General features: G+C 41.3%; 1 protein-coding gene and 1 pseudogene across 10 annotated transcripts in view; both read right to left on the reverse strand.

Annotated features, from left to right (window-relative positions):
• NCOA2 (nuclear receptor coactivator 2) overlaps positions 1–17,700 on the reverse strand; it is a 292,763-nt gene that overhangs the window by 105,719 nt on the left and 169,344 nt on the right. For 4 of the 10 annotated variants that reach the window (XM_047841909.1, XM_047841914.1, XM_047841912.1 and 1 more), the window contains exons 3-4: positions 2,487–2,563; positions 1,029–1,133 (exon numbers count right to left, since the gene is read on the reverse strand). In XM_047841909.1, coding sequence (XP_047697865.1) covers positions 1,029–1,114 — 86 coding nt within the window. In that variant the 5' untranslated portion in view covers positions 1,115–1,133; positions 2,487–2,563. Of the gene's footprint in view, positions 1–1,028; positions 1,134–1,374; positions 1,473–2,486; positions 2,564–3,257; positions 3,276–17,700 lie in introns of those variants that run through there. The other 6 variants (XM_047841918.1, XM_047841908.1, XM_047841911.1 and 3 more) reach the window with 3 other exon arrangements.
• The window catches only part of LOC125156180 (tigger transposable element-derived protein 1-like), a 178,090-nt pseudogene continuing 168,995 nt past the window's right edge, over positions 8,606–17,700 (reverse strand).

Consider the following 17,700-nt stretch of genomic DNA (forward strand, 5'->3'; position numbering starts at 1 on the left):
GTCTTAATGACTTTCTGGTCCTCTTCCCTTTTGTTCTCCATCTGCTCCTTTTTACCGGCCACTTAACAGAAGTTGCTGTTTGTGTTTAACTTTTAAAATCGTTTATATGATTTAAGCCCTCGAAAGAATGAAGTCTCTCTTCTACCTTTGTTTCCCATTTGCCTAGTTCTCATCCCCCAAAATGGGTTAACAACTCTTAAGTGTTTCTTAATTATCCTAAAACAAATGGTTTTATACCAGTGGTAGTACTCCATAAGGGTGCTCTAAACCTTGTTTTTGTCTGTAACTATTCTTAAGAGATTTTTTTTATATCAATCCATTAAGTGTCTTTGTTCTTTTTCACAGCTGTATTGTAGTCTAGGTTATGGATGTATCACGGCTGTTTAAACAGTTCCCTATAGACATTTAGGTTTCTCCTAATCTTTTGCAATTATTAAACAATGCTGTTTAATAGCAAGTAACGTCAGTGTTTGTCATTTTGCATGTGTGAAAGTATACTGTTGGAAAATTCCCAGAAGCATGCATTTATAATTTTAGTAGATAATGCTAAATTACCCCGCATAGGGATTATAACAACGCACACTTCCATCCATAAGATGTGACATGGAACTTGCTTTAAATCATTTGTTTTACTCACTGAAGGGCCACAATCTTTGTCACTAACTCACAAAACAATTAATAAATAAAAATAAAACCCAGCGTATAATTAACAGCAAATTCTACTATGGGATCTCTTGTCTTTATGACATTCTGTGATCTAACAGAACCGAAAATATGGAAGAATAGTGAAGCACACAGGGGACATCAGAAGTATGTAGCTTCCTTCTTGTAAAGAATAATAAAATCTGCAACTCATTAGCATAACCAAACGTAAGCTAAATAATACATATTTAAAGGTTTAACTGTTAAGGAGAAAAAAACCAAACACAACATTTCGATTGGGTGTAAAATCAATGCTAAAATATCAAAAAAGCAGGCATGTGGCTTTCATGGCCAATACTGATTCTGTTTTTCAGCAAGAATCTAACCTGGGTCCAAGCTGGTCAGGACATTCCTTGCGCTTTCTTGTCTCTGCCCTGGATGGGTCAGAGGTATTTTCTCCCATCCCACTCATCTTGAACACATATCAGCAACTAAAACAAGAAAGGGGGAGGGGGGTAGAAAAAGAGAATAGAGCTGATGATAAAGTGCCTGATCAATTTACCAACCATGAAAGAACTTTGACTTCAATCAGAAATTTGACAACAGTCATTAACACATTGTTCTGATTAATATGCATGTGTAACTTCTAATGAAAGGGCTCAGTTTTTGTTTACCTCGCTTAAAAGTTAAGCATCTGTAAAGGTTAACGTTTAAAAAAACAAACAAGCCTACCTCACTGGGCCCATACTCTTTAAACAGACATCGTATTTCAGCGGCACCATCAACTACAATCTGCTAGCCCTGGGTTTCTGCCGTCAGGCTTCAGTTTCAGGAGTGATCTTGCACCCACGGGGAAACTACAGGTGTTGCAAGGGGCTCCTCCCAGTCTCTGTTTTGGGTTGGCCAGTGTGCAATAGCTCACCCATGACAGACAGCCCTGGCAAGAGGCAGTGCCCCACCACTAAGCCGAATGTTTCCCATCTGACCAGCTAGATCTGACCCGCCTGTCCTGGCCTTGCACAAGGCCTCCGTGAGCAATGCTCCCCAAACAGAGGATGTTCGCGCCTCCCCCTGGAGTCTCCCGAACCCTCCACCCCCATCCCCCACCCCGGCAGCAGCTGCCTCCCTGCTCCCTTCTCAGCAGCTTCCTAAGCACACCTCCCCTCGGCGGTTTCCTCTCACACATCCTGCCGCTCCTATGTTCCCTCCCTCGGCTAATTCTAGCTGCTATCACCAAAGGTCTCAAAATGCATTTAAAAAAAGAAAAGAAAAAACCCCAGGGAATATTACTGACCCTAACGAAGGAGGACAATAACTGGCTCCTGCTTACTGAGTTCCTTCCAATAAGAAAAGAGCCGGATATACAGTAAGAGAATCAGAGTATCCGTGTTGGTCATCATTAGCAAAATCAAAATAATATTTAAATATGTGAAGTATGGAATGATAGAGGTTTAAGTTCTAAAAGAACTAAACAAAGGGACTAATAACAGATACTGGGGAAACAGTAGAGGTGCTTGAGCACAAGGTGCTTAATAACTGCTTAGAAAAAAAAAATGGGGCCTGAAAAGATTAAGTCAGTACTTAAGTCATTCTTAGAGTTCCAATTCTATACTAGTTCCCCCTTCCTTCGGTCTCCCAGGCTTCTAAAGTCACCTTCACCCTCCTTAGCTTTCTAGAGTGGCTTTTCTTCCTTTCTAGATTGGAAAAAATCAGACAGAAGGGCAAGACAGCAGAAGGTAAAGGAGTTAAGAAAAATGCCAAAGAATAACAGGTTCATGGAGAGCAAGGACACTGAGGAGGGTGGGCTAAGAAAACACCACCCAAGACTGATCGTTGTCACATACCCATCAAACCGCCAGCCTTCCCTCCGTGTACTCTGAGATGCTCAGTCTCCCTCCAGTCATTTCTTCAGGTCACAACTCTGATCCACAAGGGCAGAGGAATGAAATTTTTTCAGAGTCACGTGTAAGCAGGACGAAGAAACACTGTATCAGTGGAGGGGGGTCCCACCAATTGTACATTATATTCAAGACGTCACACAGGAGGGGACAATTCTGAAAGCTAATGCCTGAGCTTCCTGCTAGTTGGAGCCATGTAGCCAAGTCCCAAGGTCCTGTACTGTGGCCACAATTTGGGGCTGATAACAAATTTAATCTGTATTTAGTTACTCATTTAGAATTTACAAGGCACCAAGCAATTCCCAGCCATGATTTAATCATCCAGACTATGAGAGTCAATCGAGCAGAGAAGCTAATAGCCAGCATCCACGTCCAAGGCCCACCATTTGGTTAGCTGTGGGACCTTAAGAAGTTACCTCTCGTGCCTTAATGACCTTGTCTGTAAAATGGGGATAATTATGAGCATCTCCAGCCCAGGACAGTTGAGCAGATCAGCCAATGGTGGAACTGGGATTATTTGTACGCAGCCTCACATACTCCTACTCCTAACTAAGATGTTACGGCAAGGGTCTCCTCATCAAATATGTCATTCTTCTAGTAATCACACAGGCACAGTCAGGAGGGAGAAGCAGCCAGATATGGACTGCATGCGGTTCTGTGCTGGGCTCTTTCCCCTCATCTCAATGTCCCTCATTTATTCAAAGACTGCCTGCCCACCTGCCAGAATGAGTCAGGCTCAGTGCTCAGGAAGCACAAGGAGGCATGCTGCTCTCCCGACAACAAGGTTAAGAGGGATGATACACCTGTATGTAGGAAAAACTCCAATAAGTAAAATGGGTAAAGGTATTATATGACTGGTACTGGCTCCCGCGGGCTGTAAGATCCAAGAAAGAAGAACACTTTGCTGGCTCGGTTAGGGAGGCACAGGGGTGGCCTTGAGAAAGACCTATGAGCTCTAACAGTGGGGAGGGGAGGGGAGCCAGGGCATTGCAGGAGGTATAAAAGGACAGCGGGGAAAGCAAAAACCTCAACACCAAAACCCTTCTCAGATGATACCTATGAACATTCCTTTTTAGCATTTCTCTTGGAACCACAATTCTCATGGTTTCACTCATGAGCACGTAAGGAAAAACATTACCCATCCAATCTAAGTAAGCTTTCAATAAATGAACTCGAGGATTTTCACCCTGGAAGCAGTGTCCTACAAATCATAAACATTCAAGTGAATTTATTAAAAACTGCATTTATTTATTTTGAGAGAGAGAAAGAGAGGAGGGGTGCAGACAGCGAGGGAGAGAGAGGATCCCAAGCAGGCTCTGCACTGTCAGCACAGAGCCCGATGCGGAGCTCAATCTAAGGAAGTGTGAGACCATGACCTGAGTCAAGAGTCAGGTGCTTAACTGACCGAGCCACCCAGGTGCCCCTCCAGTAAATTTTATCATCAAAATATAACACCCAAACACCCAATATATAACAAAATGCCCTACATAGCAGCTATACGTGTTAAGTTTCTTGGTGAAAATTGCCATCCCCCCGCCCTGAACCCCAGGGTCTTGCCATATATATATTAAAAACAGCAGAAAAATCAGAAAGCTTTTCAAAAGACACTTGATATAAATGACTATCTTACGTACAGACTATACTCCGTTTGGATTTAGCATCATTAACTTCAGCCATCATCGATTTAAAATTTCCCCCAATACATAAACTAATAATTGCAACGTGGCAGGAAGGGGCAGAATTGATACACTTCAACTAAGGGGCTAGAAGGAGTAAAGCAAGGAGCTAACAATTTCTGGTCTCAGTATAGAAAACCATTTGAGCAGACGGTTTATATTTTACTTGTGTCTACCCAAGACTGGCTCACAAACCACTCTATTTGTAGCTCTGAAACATCATTAATTTCCTCCTGAAGTTATTTACAGGCCAGGTTTTCCCTTTTATTACTAAGTGATAGTACCTTAAACACATTTCCTCAAAATAAATTTTAACTTTGTGAACATACTTGCTTCTTATTTTTCTGTGTCTACCCCATATGTCCTCTATTCTGAGCAATTTTCCGGGGCTCTGTATGCCCAGTACACACGGCCAACCAACCTGTAAACCACCAAAGGAAAAAGAAGGGGGGGGGGGTGTCTATATAATTAGGGACAGGAGGGTGCGTTCTGCCGGCCATGGCCATCAGGTTGGGGATGCTCCCTCTGAACCACTGCTCATCAACCAGGGGAAAATAAAAGACAAGACTCCCAGAAGAAAAGGGAAAAAAAAACGGGGGGCAGGGGGAAAGCAAATTTAGGGTTGAAGCTGGGAAAGGAGGAGGAGGGTGAAGGTGCTGGCGGGCAGCAGCCTGCTCCCGGGCGCCTCTTTCTTGCCTACCACAGGGCCAGAAGTAGATGAAATCCTGGAGCAGACGTGTGGATTTATGTCCTGGTCTTGAGTGGATGAACCAAATAAATAACGGTGAGCCTCATTAACGAGGCGCTCGAAGAGAAGTGTGCTGCTCTAATCTGGATGACTCTGACTGATATTCTTAATGCCCTAGGTGAGGCTTCGCGGGCGGCAAGTGTTAGGATTTCACACCAGAACGTGTGCTGGGGCTAGGGGAGTTAATTTTCCCCCCACTCAAGTGACACGGATAAAAACCAGAGATGGACAGAATGATAGATTCGATAAACAGATTTACGACTACCAGTGTGCACTTAGGTACAGAAAAATCATCTAAAATAAACTATATGGATAGCTGACTTTTTTTTTTTTTAATTTTTTTTTTTCAAAGTTTATTTATTTTTTTTGGGACAGAGAGAGACAGAGCATGAACGGGGGAGGGGCAGAGAGAGAGGGAGACACAGAATCGGAAACAGGCTCCAGGCTCCGAGCCATCAGCCCAGAGCCCGACGCGGGGCTCGAACTCATGGACCGCGAGATCGTGACCTGGCTGAAGTCGGACGCTTAACCGACTGCGCCACCCAGGCGCCCCGGATAGCTGACTTTTAATGCATTTTCGCAGATCAAAGTTAAAAGTCAATTCCCAATAAAAGGGTCTGAAGAGTTTTTTGTCTGAAGAGACAAAAAAAAAAAAAAAAGCGAAGGGCAGCAGTGAAGGTTTAGGAATCTTAATTTGTAAGCAGGCCTAAATTAATAGCTTCTTAAACTTTTTGCACATTTTCAACATTCACATGAAATCAAAATTCTTGAGTGTTTCACTCTTAGTTCTGAAACTATTCAATGTAAATCACAAAAACTGAAAAAGACACAAGTAAACTCTTGGGTCGTATCTGATGGTAATTACAGTCATCGAGAACAAGCCAGTTTCTACCAGATGCGGGGGGCTGTGAAAGGACAAGTCTGGAAAAGGAGTTTCAATTTGTCCCTTCTCGTTATCTACAACAAACAATAGTCCTGCTCTCACTGCGACTGTATGTCCTCCCCTCCGTCCTCTGATACCAACTTGTATCAACCAGACGGTAGAGTTACAGCCACCAGAATTAAGGCATGCTTTTTTTCCCAAAGTGACGGTATTCTGGGAGAGGTGAACAATGCCAGCGATGGCCCTAGCATCATGACAGAGAGCAAAATGCAATGCTGAGCCTCAACACAATTAAAAACTGTACTTTCCTTTCATGAAATTCATCAGTGTAACTTAGAGGGTAACAAAGCTGTTGCTCACAATACAGTCTCATACCATTAAAGCTAATTAATCACCCAGACTTCATGCAAACGATAATGTGCATTTTATCTTTTATCAGTACTGGCCATCTTCCAAACAAGGCCTGTAAAACTGTCAGATTTATTATACGCGGAACAAATTCAGTTAAAGAATAAATAAGGATAAGACTGTTGCTGAAATCCAAACACAGTGAGTGATCAACATCAGATCTCTCTGTTGCTAGTTCCAAGCAATATTTTTTAAAAGTTAGACCCTCTCTGAAATTCCTCACTTTGAGATGAAATTTATAATGAAATGACATACAAAGAGCTGTTGAAACAACTTCTCTTATCAACACTCACAAGAGGAGGAGATACCTGATAAATCATCTAGTTCTTGATATGAGACTAGAGAGGCTTCTTACAGCCTCCAAGGCCTTCCAGGTTCTTTCTGAATTCTCTTTACGGGAGATACATGACATTGCTGGGGAACCTGTAGTCTGATTCCTCATGCACTTTGTAAGACTAAGAAATACTCAAGCAATACTGAAACTGTACGTAAATCTTCACTGAAACACCTTTCTATTTCTATTCTACTAAATCACGAAAGGATAATCTTCTCAGCCCTCCATCGGTCAGACGCCCATCTCAGCAGTTAAAGATGTATTCATTACTCCTTTATCATAAGTGAAAACATTTGCTCATTCTAATCTCGCAACAATTTTTCCCTTATAAAGTATACGGTGTTCTTGGGTGGGGGGGGGGGGGGATCTCTTTACTTTCAGAAAGAACAATTTCTGGGCCAGTCTCTGATAAGTCTAAGGGAAAACAGTATCTAATGCTTAAAGACGCAAAATGTGCTTTTGGAGTAGATAGATCACTGAGAAAGGCAGAAAGCAGAGAATGGCCAGACCTTGGACGTCAGTAAGCCGATACAGAGACAAAGACCTCTAATTGACGGAGGAGGGGAAATACCTCTTTCCAAAGTGTCAAGTGGACAAAATTACCCGAAGCAAACATTACTTTGGCAAGACCCCAACTCTTGGCTAGAACTAAATATTCTCTGCAGTAAATACAGAGATTATGCAAGGACACACTGCTGTGTATAAGTAGGCAAACAAAGTAAGTAAGCAAAACAAAGAACAAATAAGCAAAGAAGAAGTAAAAAACAAAGAAATAAGCCAACACACACCTGCAAATGTAAGTACAACCATGCAGGTTTACGAAGTGCAAGGGTGAGAGCACAAGGAAAAACTCAAACTTTGACTTTCCACCGGCAAAAGAATTAGTGCACTTAACACAGTGACAGAGGATGCTACACAGTGTTTCCAAAATAAATTGTAGCTAGTCAAATGGTACATTCTTTTCCCCAGAGTGTTATTACCCTTTTGTACTAGATCGTAAGAATACTGTCACCTTCACCTTTACAGAACATTACATTGCTTCTTGCTTTTCATACAATATTAATTTACCTCACACATTACAGTGCGTATCTACAGATTCAAACTTGTAAAACTGCACGTTAATTCATACAGTGACAACAGACTGTAAAGTTTTAGGAAACTCACTTCATGCCAATACAGAAGAAAAGGCATCTTCTTTGGAAGCCAATTCTCATTTTAACTTCACTAGTTTTGAGCAACTTACTGCACACCTGACTTTTTACTCAGCTGCAACCAGGCAAACACAAACTACTATCATCAGGATCTGATTTTTCAGTGATGAAGCACGAACCGTTTGCAGTTGAAGACAGTTAAAGAGGAAAACACAGCCTACAACTCGGTACGACTATGCTCCGAGTCCAATGGCTTCGGCACCTACCTCCTCTTACGCTGTTTCTCACTCCACAGAAAAGTAATGCAGCGTATAAACAAATGTTTAAGCTGCGGACCTCCTTCCTTTTCAATATGCTCTTAGATTTACTTTTGTATAATGGCCTTAAAGTGGTATATTAGACAGTAACTAGAAGACATATTCCATTTTCTGACTGAAAGCCAATAATACTCATGAATTTTTTAGCTGAAAGACACTTCAAGATGCCACTGGGAAGACTGGAATAAACACATTAGCCTGCAAATGGGCAGCAGCGGCTCTTGAACACGTGCTGCAATGATCAAATAAATGGCCAAGCGCGCGTTCACCGGTGCCACAAAATTCTGCCGTTAACATTTCCATCATCCGCGTACGTCTTAAAGAAGGAAAAGATCCTCTCGTCAAGTCTCATCTCAGCAAAAGCCAGCGCAGGGTGTGTGAGTAGCAGAGACCTGCGCTGAACTATCACTACCGACAGGGGGGAAAATGTCTAGCCTGACATCAGTGGCAGAAGACGGTTTCTACTTTCTGAATGCTCATAGGCTAAGTTCCTTAATATAGCCAGGCCCTGGGCCGCTTCTCTCCCCAGCGCCGTCAGCCGTCAGCCGTCAGCCGGCGCTAAGCCGGCCAGGAATAGCAAGGCTAGGTTTCAATAAGGCCTTGGCAGGGAAGGCAGGGAGAAGGGGCCGCACTGCCTGCGAAACACAAGCGCGGCCCTCCCCTTCCAGCAGGGTATACTCGGCCCCTGGTCGGTATTCCAAAAACCAGGGTTCACTGAAGGCTCAGGATTCTGGAAAGACGTCATCAAACCAAGAACTACAACGGGGTGCTCGTGTTGGAGTTTCAGAACTTGTCCAGATCAAAATTCATTTATCTTTCTTTATTCTGAAACCCATTTTAAACCTCTTTATGAGACTTAAAAAACCCAAAACTTCCTTAATTTAGGAGAAAAACTTACTGAAATGCCAAAGGCAAGATCATCTGTTTCTGTACGAAGGGCATTTTTATGATTCCAGTTAACAAAACATTTTTAACTAAATAAATGAAAGTCCTCTCTCATAGTATTGTATGTTGGGATGTGTGTGTGTGTGTTTACTAACATTCATGAAGCACTTATTATGAGTTAAGTACCTTGCACACACTTTCGGGCTTAAAAATCCCCATTTTTATGTTTATATACATGTGTATACACACACACTCTCTCTTTCCCTTACAGATTATCTAACCTCTCTGACTGTTTCCACGGGTAATTTGCCCAAGTCACACAGATAATAAATGACAGGTCAGGAGTCAAACTCAGGTATAATTGTAGTAACTATTATTTACTGAGTACTTACTAGCTTGGCAGATAGTCTCTATGTACTTTACACAGACGAACCGCTTCGGGGCCTGTAACAACCTATGGTTAGCCCCATTTTACAGATGAGGAAACAGAGATATAGAATAAAGCAACTTGACCATGGCCACAGTTAGGAAGTTTTAGAGCTAATAAGTAAATCCAAACACTTCCTCATTTCTTAACCACTGCAATGTGAGCACTGAGGTTCCTGTATTTCAATACTTTCACTGAAGAGAGAAACACAAATTATTACATACTATAGAAAGCACTATATTTTAATTTAATCTGATTACCAGTGAATATATACTTTGGAAGTACTTTTCTTTTTGCGAAAAGCCTACTGGTATTATTGCAAAATGCAAAACATCTTTCTACAAAAAAACGTACCTACTTTAGAATCATTCATCTATCCATTCAAAGCCTAATTAATGCACCGAGCACCGTTGCAGACATTGAAAATAGAGCCATGAACAAAATGAAGGCCCTGTCCTCCTGAAGCTCACATTCTAGTGCAGAAAGGAAATCATGCTTCAGCTCATAAGCAATTATTCCCCGAAGAGAAATGAAGTCGTATTGTTATTGTTGAATTTCTTCTGAAATTATTGAAATAACAAAACCAGCTAGAGATTTTCCCTGGCACACTAAGAATATAGAGTTTCATTCCAAACAGTACAATCCTTCTTTTCCTGCAGAATCGGAAGTAGTAATTGGTTAATTTTAAAAGTCAGGTATCAAGAACCATTATAGAAAATAACACCTACTACCTTTCTTTTCTTGAGAGAGCGAGAGAGAGAACACGAGCAGGGGAGATGGGCAGAGGGAGAATCTTAAGCAGGCTCCACGTTCAGGGAGGAGCCCGACATGGGGCTCGATCCCATGACCTGCGATCACGACCTGAGCCCAAATCAATGCTCAGTTGCCTAAGCCACCCAGGCATCTCAACGCCTACTCCCTTTAATCATTTTGTTTTAACTTTAAACATAAAAATATACATTGGAGTATCAGTCTCCTTTGGAGTTTTGTACTGATATCATTAAGCATCGTCTACTATTTCCAATTTTCGTTTACCTAAAATAGAGCTAGAAATTGTAGATAACCCGATTTCTTATAAGATCTTATGAGGTATATTTTTATTATTTTTTCCTATTATAGATATGCTGCATACACTTACTTGACAGCAATTTTTGTCCATTTGAGGTTTTTAAAGCATTTGTCTTGGTTTCTATAGAAACATATATGTCTTTTCAAACTCCCATCACAATCATCTACGTCATATTTAAGTAAATTATACAATTACAAGAACAAGTGGCAGAAACCAGTATAGGTGAGAAGCTGGCTCTCGGCAGACATGTAACGTCAGTGTGGGGTAGAAACGTGTGGAGTAGGCTGCAGTTGCCCACCAGCCTGGAGCACTCAGGGTACAGCAGCATCAGTCCTGTGATTTACAGAAGGGAGTCATCATGGCATTATTCTAGCCTATCAGTCCCAATGGAGGGTGGTTAAGCAAATCGGTATTTACGCAAAGGTAACCTGGAGGCGAGGTCATTCAATCATCCAACAAATATCATTGAACTGTGCCATGCTTGGTTCTAGATATTGGGGGATACAGCAGTGAACAAAACAGACCAAGTCTTTTGTCCATGACTCTTACATTCTAGTAAGAAAGTGGAGAAGGAAGAAATAGTAAAACGAACATTTATTACATCAGATAGTGATTAGCACTTTACAGAACAACATAGCTTTTTAAATGGGTGGTCAGGAAAGTTCTCTCTTGACAGAGTGACATCTGAGCAGAGGCCTTTCTAACAGAACTCTAAGATTCATAATAGAATTTATTATGCAGTCATGAGAAGCTATACAATGTAGTGGCTCAGAGCACATCTTCTGTTGTCCACTCTGGTTTGGAATCCTGGGAATATCCCATATTAGTTATGTTAATTATGTTAATTAACCTCTTTGAACTGAACTTTCTTCATTTCTCCAAGAAATAATAACATGTAACTTTTTAAGTTTGTTCAGAGCATGAAATGTAAAGGGAGTACAATGGTGATTGGCACCTGGTAAGGATTTATCTAATAAATGTAGCTATTATAGGTTGAATTTGATAGCATATAAACGTTTACAAAATAATCTAAGCTGATGGTGAAAACAGATGGAGAAGATTAATTTACAGGAAAACTCGGAAGAAACTTCACCATGATATTAGCAGTTAAATTGTTCTGATGTAATTTTTCTATTTTCCAAATTTCCTTTCATTAACACATCAGACCTTTATGAGTTGACAAAAAGAATGGAAGGAGGGAAGAGGAAAAAAAGGGAGAGGGATGAGAGGAAGGAAGGGGGAGGGAAGTGAAGGGGGAAGGGAGGGGAAGGGAGGGGAGGGGAGGAGGGTTGTGCTGCTAGGAAAAAAAACAAAACAACAAGCAAACCATAAAGAGATTCGTTAAATAACCAGCTCTCTGGAATGCAAATTATAAATGTACATGGTTTTTACATCCATATTTTTAGGAAGAATATTGCATAAAATCAGGTAAGGTTACCTTATAATAAGTAAGAAACACAAAGACTGCCCCCAAATAATTAGAAATAGATTTCATTTAAATGGAATTTGAAGTATAAATTATTTCCTTTGGTAAATCAAAAACATATCCTACAATAGTTTCCAAACTACTAAAACTATCTTACAACTAACTTCTTCTCCAAATTTACCCAAAGTTCTTCTATATAAGAAAGATGGAAGTTCTTGGTCATTCTGGACTCATCATTTATTCTCCTTTACTTCAGGAACTTTCTCATGTTTTCTCTCCTACTGACATGACTCTCTTAAAGCAAGAAAAATACACAAATGACAAGAGTCTTCCAGCAAAGGTTACTAAAATTACTTTTTCCTCAGGAAAATCATAGCCCTCAAGCTCAGCTGAAAAGCCAGCCTCTTTATGAAGGTTTCCTAGACTCCGGGACGAAGAATTAAAGATTCCCTTCTCCTGGGGCGCCTGGGTGGCTCAGTGGGTTAAGCGTCTGACTTCGGCTCAGCTCATGATCTCACAGTTCGTGAGTTTGAGCCCCGCATCGGGCTCTGTGCTGACAGCTCAGAGCCTGGAGCCCGCTTCGGATTCTGTGTCTCCCTCTCTCTCTGCCCCACCCCTACTCATGCTCATGAGTCTCTGTCTCAAAAATAAACAAACATTAAAAAAAAAAAAAGAAAAAGAAAAAAAGACTCCCTGCTCCTTGTTCCCAAGCGCAGGGATGCAGAAAATTAAGACAACACTCCTTTCTCCTGCACCATTAGGGGGTCTGTGGCACTCTCCCAGCGTTCACCCTGCTGCCTCCCACTGCAGTTTCTGGGTTCCACAGGGGACACTCAGGATACCCCTTCTTTCCTGCTTTTTCTCATTCTCACTCATTTTAAGTCCAGACTGTCTTCGGAGTTCTTTATCTGCAATCGAACAGGAAAACAAAGTAGGGGCAGAATTCTTAAGCACGCCCCAGGGATAAAGAATAGGAACCGAATCAAACGCTTGTGGTTGGAGAAGAAACTGGCACGTGGTAACAAGCCCTTTTGGCAGTTTAAATTATGCTTCCTCACTACGGTAAAACCCGGCTCAGAAGTCTTTTTCTGAAATACTCTTTTTTTTTTTTAATGTGTTTTTTCTCTGTTCTCTACCGCTCTTCTACAGAAGTGGAAAATGAGCAAGAAGGAAAAACCTGGTTTGGTGGGAGGACCTCTGAATCATTTTTCACCATACAAATTCCTATAAACTTTCTTTTGGTCACATCGTTACAATAACGCCGAACGCTATTTGCTGCGAGGCGACGGCTGCCATTAAAAATAGCGAAGGGCGGCTCTGGACCAACACCCTCCTCCCCCCATAATCCAATTTGGTCTTCCAAAAATAAACCAAATTAAGCGCTTTTCCTTGCAAATAACACACACCTACAGAATGATTTACCGAGAATCAGAATTTAGAATTTAGAAAAGTTGGTTTACGACAATCCAACACTCTAAAGACATTTTTCAAAATAAAGTTGGCGCCTAAAACTACGAGCCACAACACTCTAACCATTTTTTTCTCTCTCAGATGTTGGATTTTGGTAACCATCAATACTAACCACACTGTAGTTTATGAGAGTTTATATTTCAGTTTAGGTTTCAAACTTGGGACACACAAACAGCTTTTAGAAGAACAATCACGTTATTGTTGTGACTTTAGAGCTCCAATAGAGCTCCACTCTCTGACCTCGGGATCAGAGGCCAGGGAGCCCTCGGCTTTTGAGGACTTTGTGAAGAGGGCAGAGGTGTCCCAGAGAGCCGCAAATGGAGGGTCTTCTCCCCTTACTAGCTTCAGATGGACGGGCGTTGTACCGTGTAGAACTAAAAATATAATTGAACTCAAGAATGGTGGCTGCTAACTACCCGTCGGATAGTTGACACGAATTTAAACCAAAATCAGCCTAAAGGGTGTTACAGATAATAATAATTTAATGGATGAAATAAGGGTGGCCCAGAATAGGCACTGAAAAGATTAAAACAGACTCCTACTGCAGAATGCGTTGTTCTCCACCTTTTTCTTTCATGAGTCCTAAACCGTGCTTCCACTGAGAGAATGAAGAGTAATTGTTTTGTAAAACCTACACCTTTGGATAAAGATCTGTAAGACCGTTGCACCTTATTTAACCATCACAGACAGGTAATCGGCTTGAAATGACACTTAAAAGAAAGTAAGATAATTGCTGGACACCTCAGAGACAGCTAACCATGTAATATTCCCTTTGTCTGGTACCAAAACCAAAGGGATAAGAATTCATTCAGCTGAAACTCAAGCCCTGGTTGCAGTTGGGCGAGACAACGTGGAGAAAATTAAGCTGGCTCTCAGAGAAATCACAATATATCACATGTGTCTTCGTGTTGACACAGGCATATGATTTCTTTGGTTTGGTGTTTTGTTTTATGCCAGTGTTTGTTTCAAAACCTACAGCGATGACTATTAGGGCAAAAACACATCTGGGCCTGGGCGATTAAGTTTTATGTAAGATTTAAGTTTCTAATTAATACAGGTAGATCTCTTTTTAGTATTAAAAATATAACCTAAATTATAGGGTTTTAATTTAAAAATCTATTTGCATTTCTTTCCTTCTGATGTTCAACTGCACTGATAATTACTGAGTAGCTGCTAAGGGCAAATTACTGTGTTCTACGGACACGGCAGTACAATGACTGAGTGAGAAACTGAACTTAATCTCAAGAAATCAAAGATTGAGGAGGAAGAAACAAGAATGGAATTAACTAACAGAGAATACAGTATATGAAAAATACAAAGTGCTAATAAGGAGAAAACTGCTTCTTGTTGTGGGGAGGGGTGGCAGAGGCTTTAGGAACCCCTGAGTTGGGTTTTGGAGAACGGGCACAACTTTCCAAAGTGGAAGCCGGGGTGGTGGTGAGGGCACTGGAGACTAGGCACCTGCAGAGCACCAATGCAGCAGAGTTAACGGACCGCAAGGGCGGGCCAGGGTTGCCGGCGGGACATGGCGCCCGACAGCTGAGGAGCTGGGGAGACCTTTCCCTCCTCACCCAACCTCTCCTCCCAGCCTGCTGTCAGGCCCTGGAACCGCGGCCCTGGGTGCCACCCAGGAACGGTCACAAATGCACACTCTGGCCTCCAGCCCAGCCTGAATGAATGAGGAACCCTGGAGGCAGCCGGCCCTCCATCAAGCCCTGCGATCGGATGCCTGCTGAGGTTTACCACCGCCCTAAACTCGAGAGATTTTCTTGCCCCATCGGTGACCTGAAATCCAACTAATTCATAGTACTTATCTTCTTCCCCGATGGGGAAGGAAAGGGCCAGATAAGGCAGAGTACGTTTTATTCACTGGATTCACTTACGCACTGGATATTTATTAAGTGCCTAGTTTGTAAAGTCAGAATATAGAAAGCCTCAAATGCCAGAATGAGTAGTAGTTGTTGATTTCATAAGCTAGGGGCACAATGAAAAGTTCTGAGCCAAAGGTAGTAAAGTCACAGAGATAGGAAGATAAGCGTGGTCATGGCATAAATGACGTTTCTGGCAGTGTTGGAGCGGGGAGGGGCTGAAGGCTGGCTAAGAGGATATCGCAGAAGGCTGCATAGTGTATGACTGCATTTATATGAACTGCCCAGAATTAGTAAATCCATAGAAACAGAAAGCAGATTAATGGTTGCCAGGGGTTAAGGTGAAAGGGAAATTGGGAGGGACTCCTAATTAGTTTCTTTCCAGGTTGATGAAAATGTTCTGAAACTAGATGGTGGTGGTTGTGCAAGGTGTGAATCAACTAAAACCTCCTGAAATTGTACACTTTGAAGGGTAAGCTTTGTGTTATGTGCATCATATCTCAGCAAAGCTGTAATTATAAAAAAACAAAACAAAACAAGAAAACAACAACAGCAACAACCACAAAAGCCCCACAAACTTTTAAGCCTGGTGCTGCTAACCTGGCAAAATTGTGGAATAGACATATGAGTGCTTTGCAAATATTTAGAATATACACCGATGACTATTATGAGCAAGAATAACTTCTCTAACAATTCATCCCAAATGCATTTTGCTAAAGAAGTTAAAGAATTTTATTTTTAAAAAGTTTTATTATTTTTGCTTAAAAGTGATACATACTCATAGTAGAAAATTTAGAAAATACAAAATACTAACGAATAAGGTTGCATATATTTCTACCCCCCAGAGAACCACTAACTTTCCACTCAGTATTTTAAAGTTCATTTATATTGAGAGAGAGCGCACATGCACTGGTCCAAGAGACCACAAGGGGGAAGGAGCAGAGAGAGAGGGAGAGACAAGATCCCAAGCAGGTTCTGTACTATCAGCACAGAGCCCAAGGCAGGGTTTGAACCCACAAGCCAAAGAGTGAGATAATGGCCCGGGCTGAAATCAAGAGTTGGAAGCTCAACCAACAGCTACCCAGGTGCCCTTTACTCAGTATTTTAAAATGTGTTGTAGGTATACATATAATTAAGCGCGCGCACACACACACACACACACACACACACACACACAATTTTACAATGCTTTTTGTTTTCTTAATGTTATACACTAAAATTTTTCTGTGATATTAAATGTCTTCATAAATATAATTTTTAGTGGTTCTATGCTATGTGTCATATGAAGATACCATAATCTAATCATTTTCTGTAGTTAATCATTAAGATAGCTTCTGCTTTTTACTACTATAAATAATAGTGTAATAAAAATCTTTTATATAAATACTGATCCATATTTCTGATTAACAATAATCAACAGTCTCAATAGTCAGAAATGTAATTACTAGATCAAAGAGTGTGACTCTATTTAAGTCCATTTATGCATATTATCAAATTGCTTTCCAAAAAGGTTGTATTAACTTACAATCACCTCAGCAGAGTACATGAGTCCCCATTTCACCAAAATTCACAATAATAGGTATTATACTTTTTTTTTTAATTTGAAGATCATGGCAAGACATTATTTTATAATTTAAACTGATTTCTGGTAATTGAAGATCTTTAAAATGCTTATAAGAACTTCATTTTTGCTTTGATGGAAGACCGCTGAGTCAGGGATATGGCAGAGACACTACGTTCAAGTCCACTAGGCGTCTCCCATAATGCTCCTGCGGTGATGAAGGCAAAATGTTTCCACTGGTGGTTCCCAAATCTGGCTAAGGAATCACCCAAGGAACTTTTAAAAATATGACTTTCCTGGTCCCGCCCCGGGCCAGCTAAATCCACGTCTCTTGCAGGACTCCAGGTGATGGGCCCAAGTCTGACTAGCACTCACTGGAAAGGAAACAGGACTTAGAACTACGGGGCTGGATGACAATGAAGAATTAGTCCAGGTTGTGGAATACCATTCTTGGCATTAATTCACTAATTGTTATAAACAAAGAGAAGTTCTCCAGTCTAGTCTGCTTTATTTTTTTAGTCACTCACTCAAAAAAAAGCATCTATTCGTCAGATAGGCAGATGACACGAAACATAGCTATTGTGCTTGATAACAAGATGAATTTTTTGAAAATCTTAGTATTGGCAGTCTAGAATAAAGAGTGCAAGGGGTGCCTGGGTGGCTCAGTCGGTTAAGCGTCTGACTTCAGCTCAGGTCACGATCTCATGGTTTGTGGGTTTGAGCCCCGCATCGGGCTCTGTGCTGACAGCTCAGAGCCTGGAGCCTGCTTCACATTCTGTGTCTCCCTCTTCCTCTCTGCCCCTCCCCTGCTCGTGCTCTGTCTCTCTCAAAAATGAAATAAACGGTAAAAAAAATTTTTTTTAAAGTGCAAACACGCAGGATGACATTATTTATTCAATATCTTTGTTATTAAAATAATGTGAACACCTACAAAAAC

This window comes from Prionailurus viverrinus, chromosome F2 (assembly GCF_022837055.1).
Source record: "Prionailurus viverrinus isolate Anna chromosome F2, UM_Priviv_1.0, whole genome shotgun sequence".
In the NCBI taxonomy this organism is placed as follows: Eukaryota; Metazoa; Chordata; class Mammalia; order Carnivora; family Felidae; genus Prionailurus; species Prionailurus viverrinus.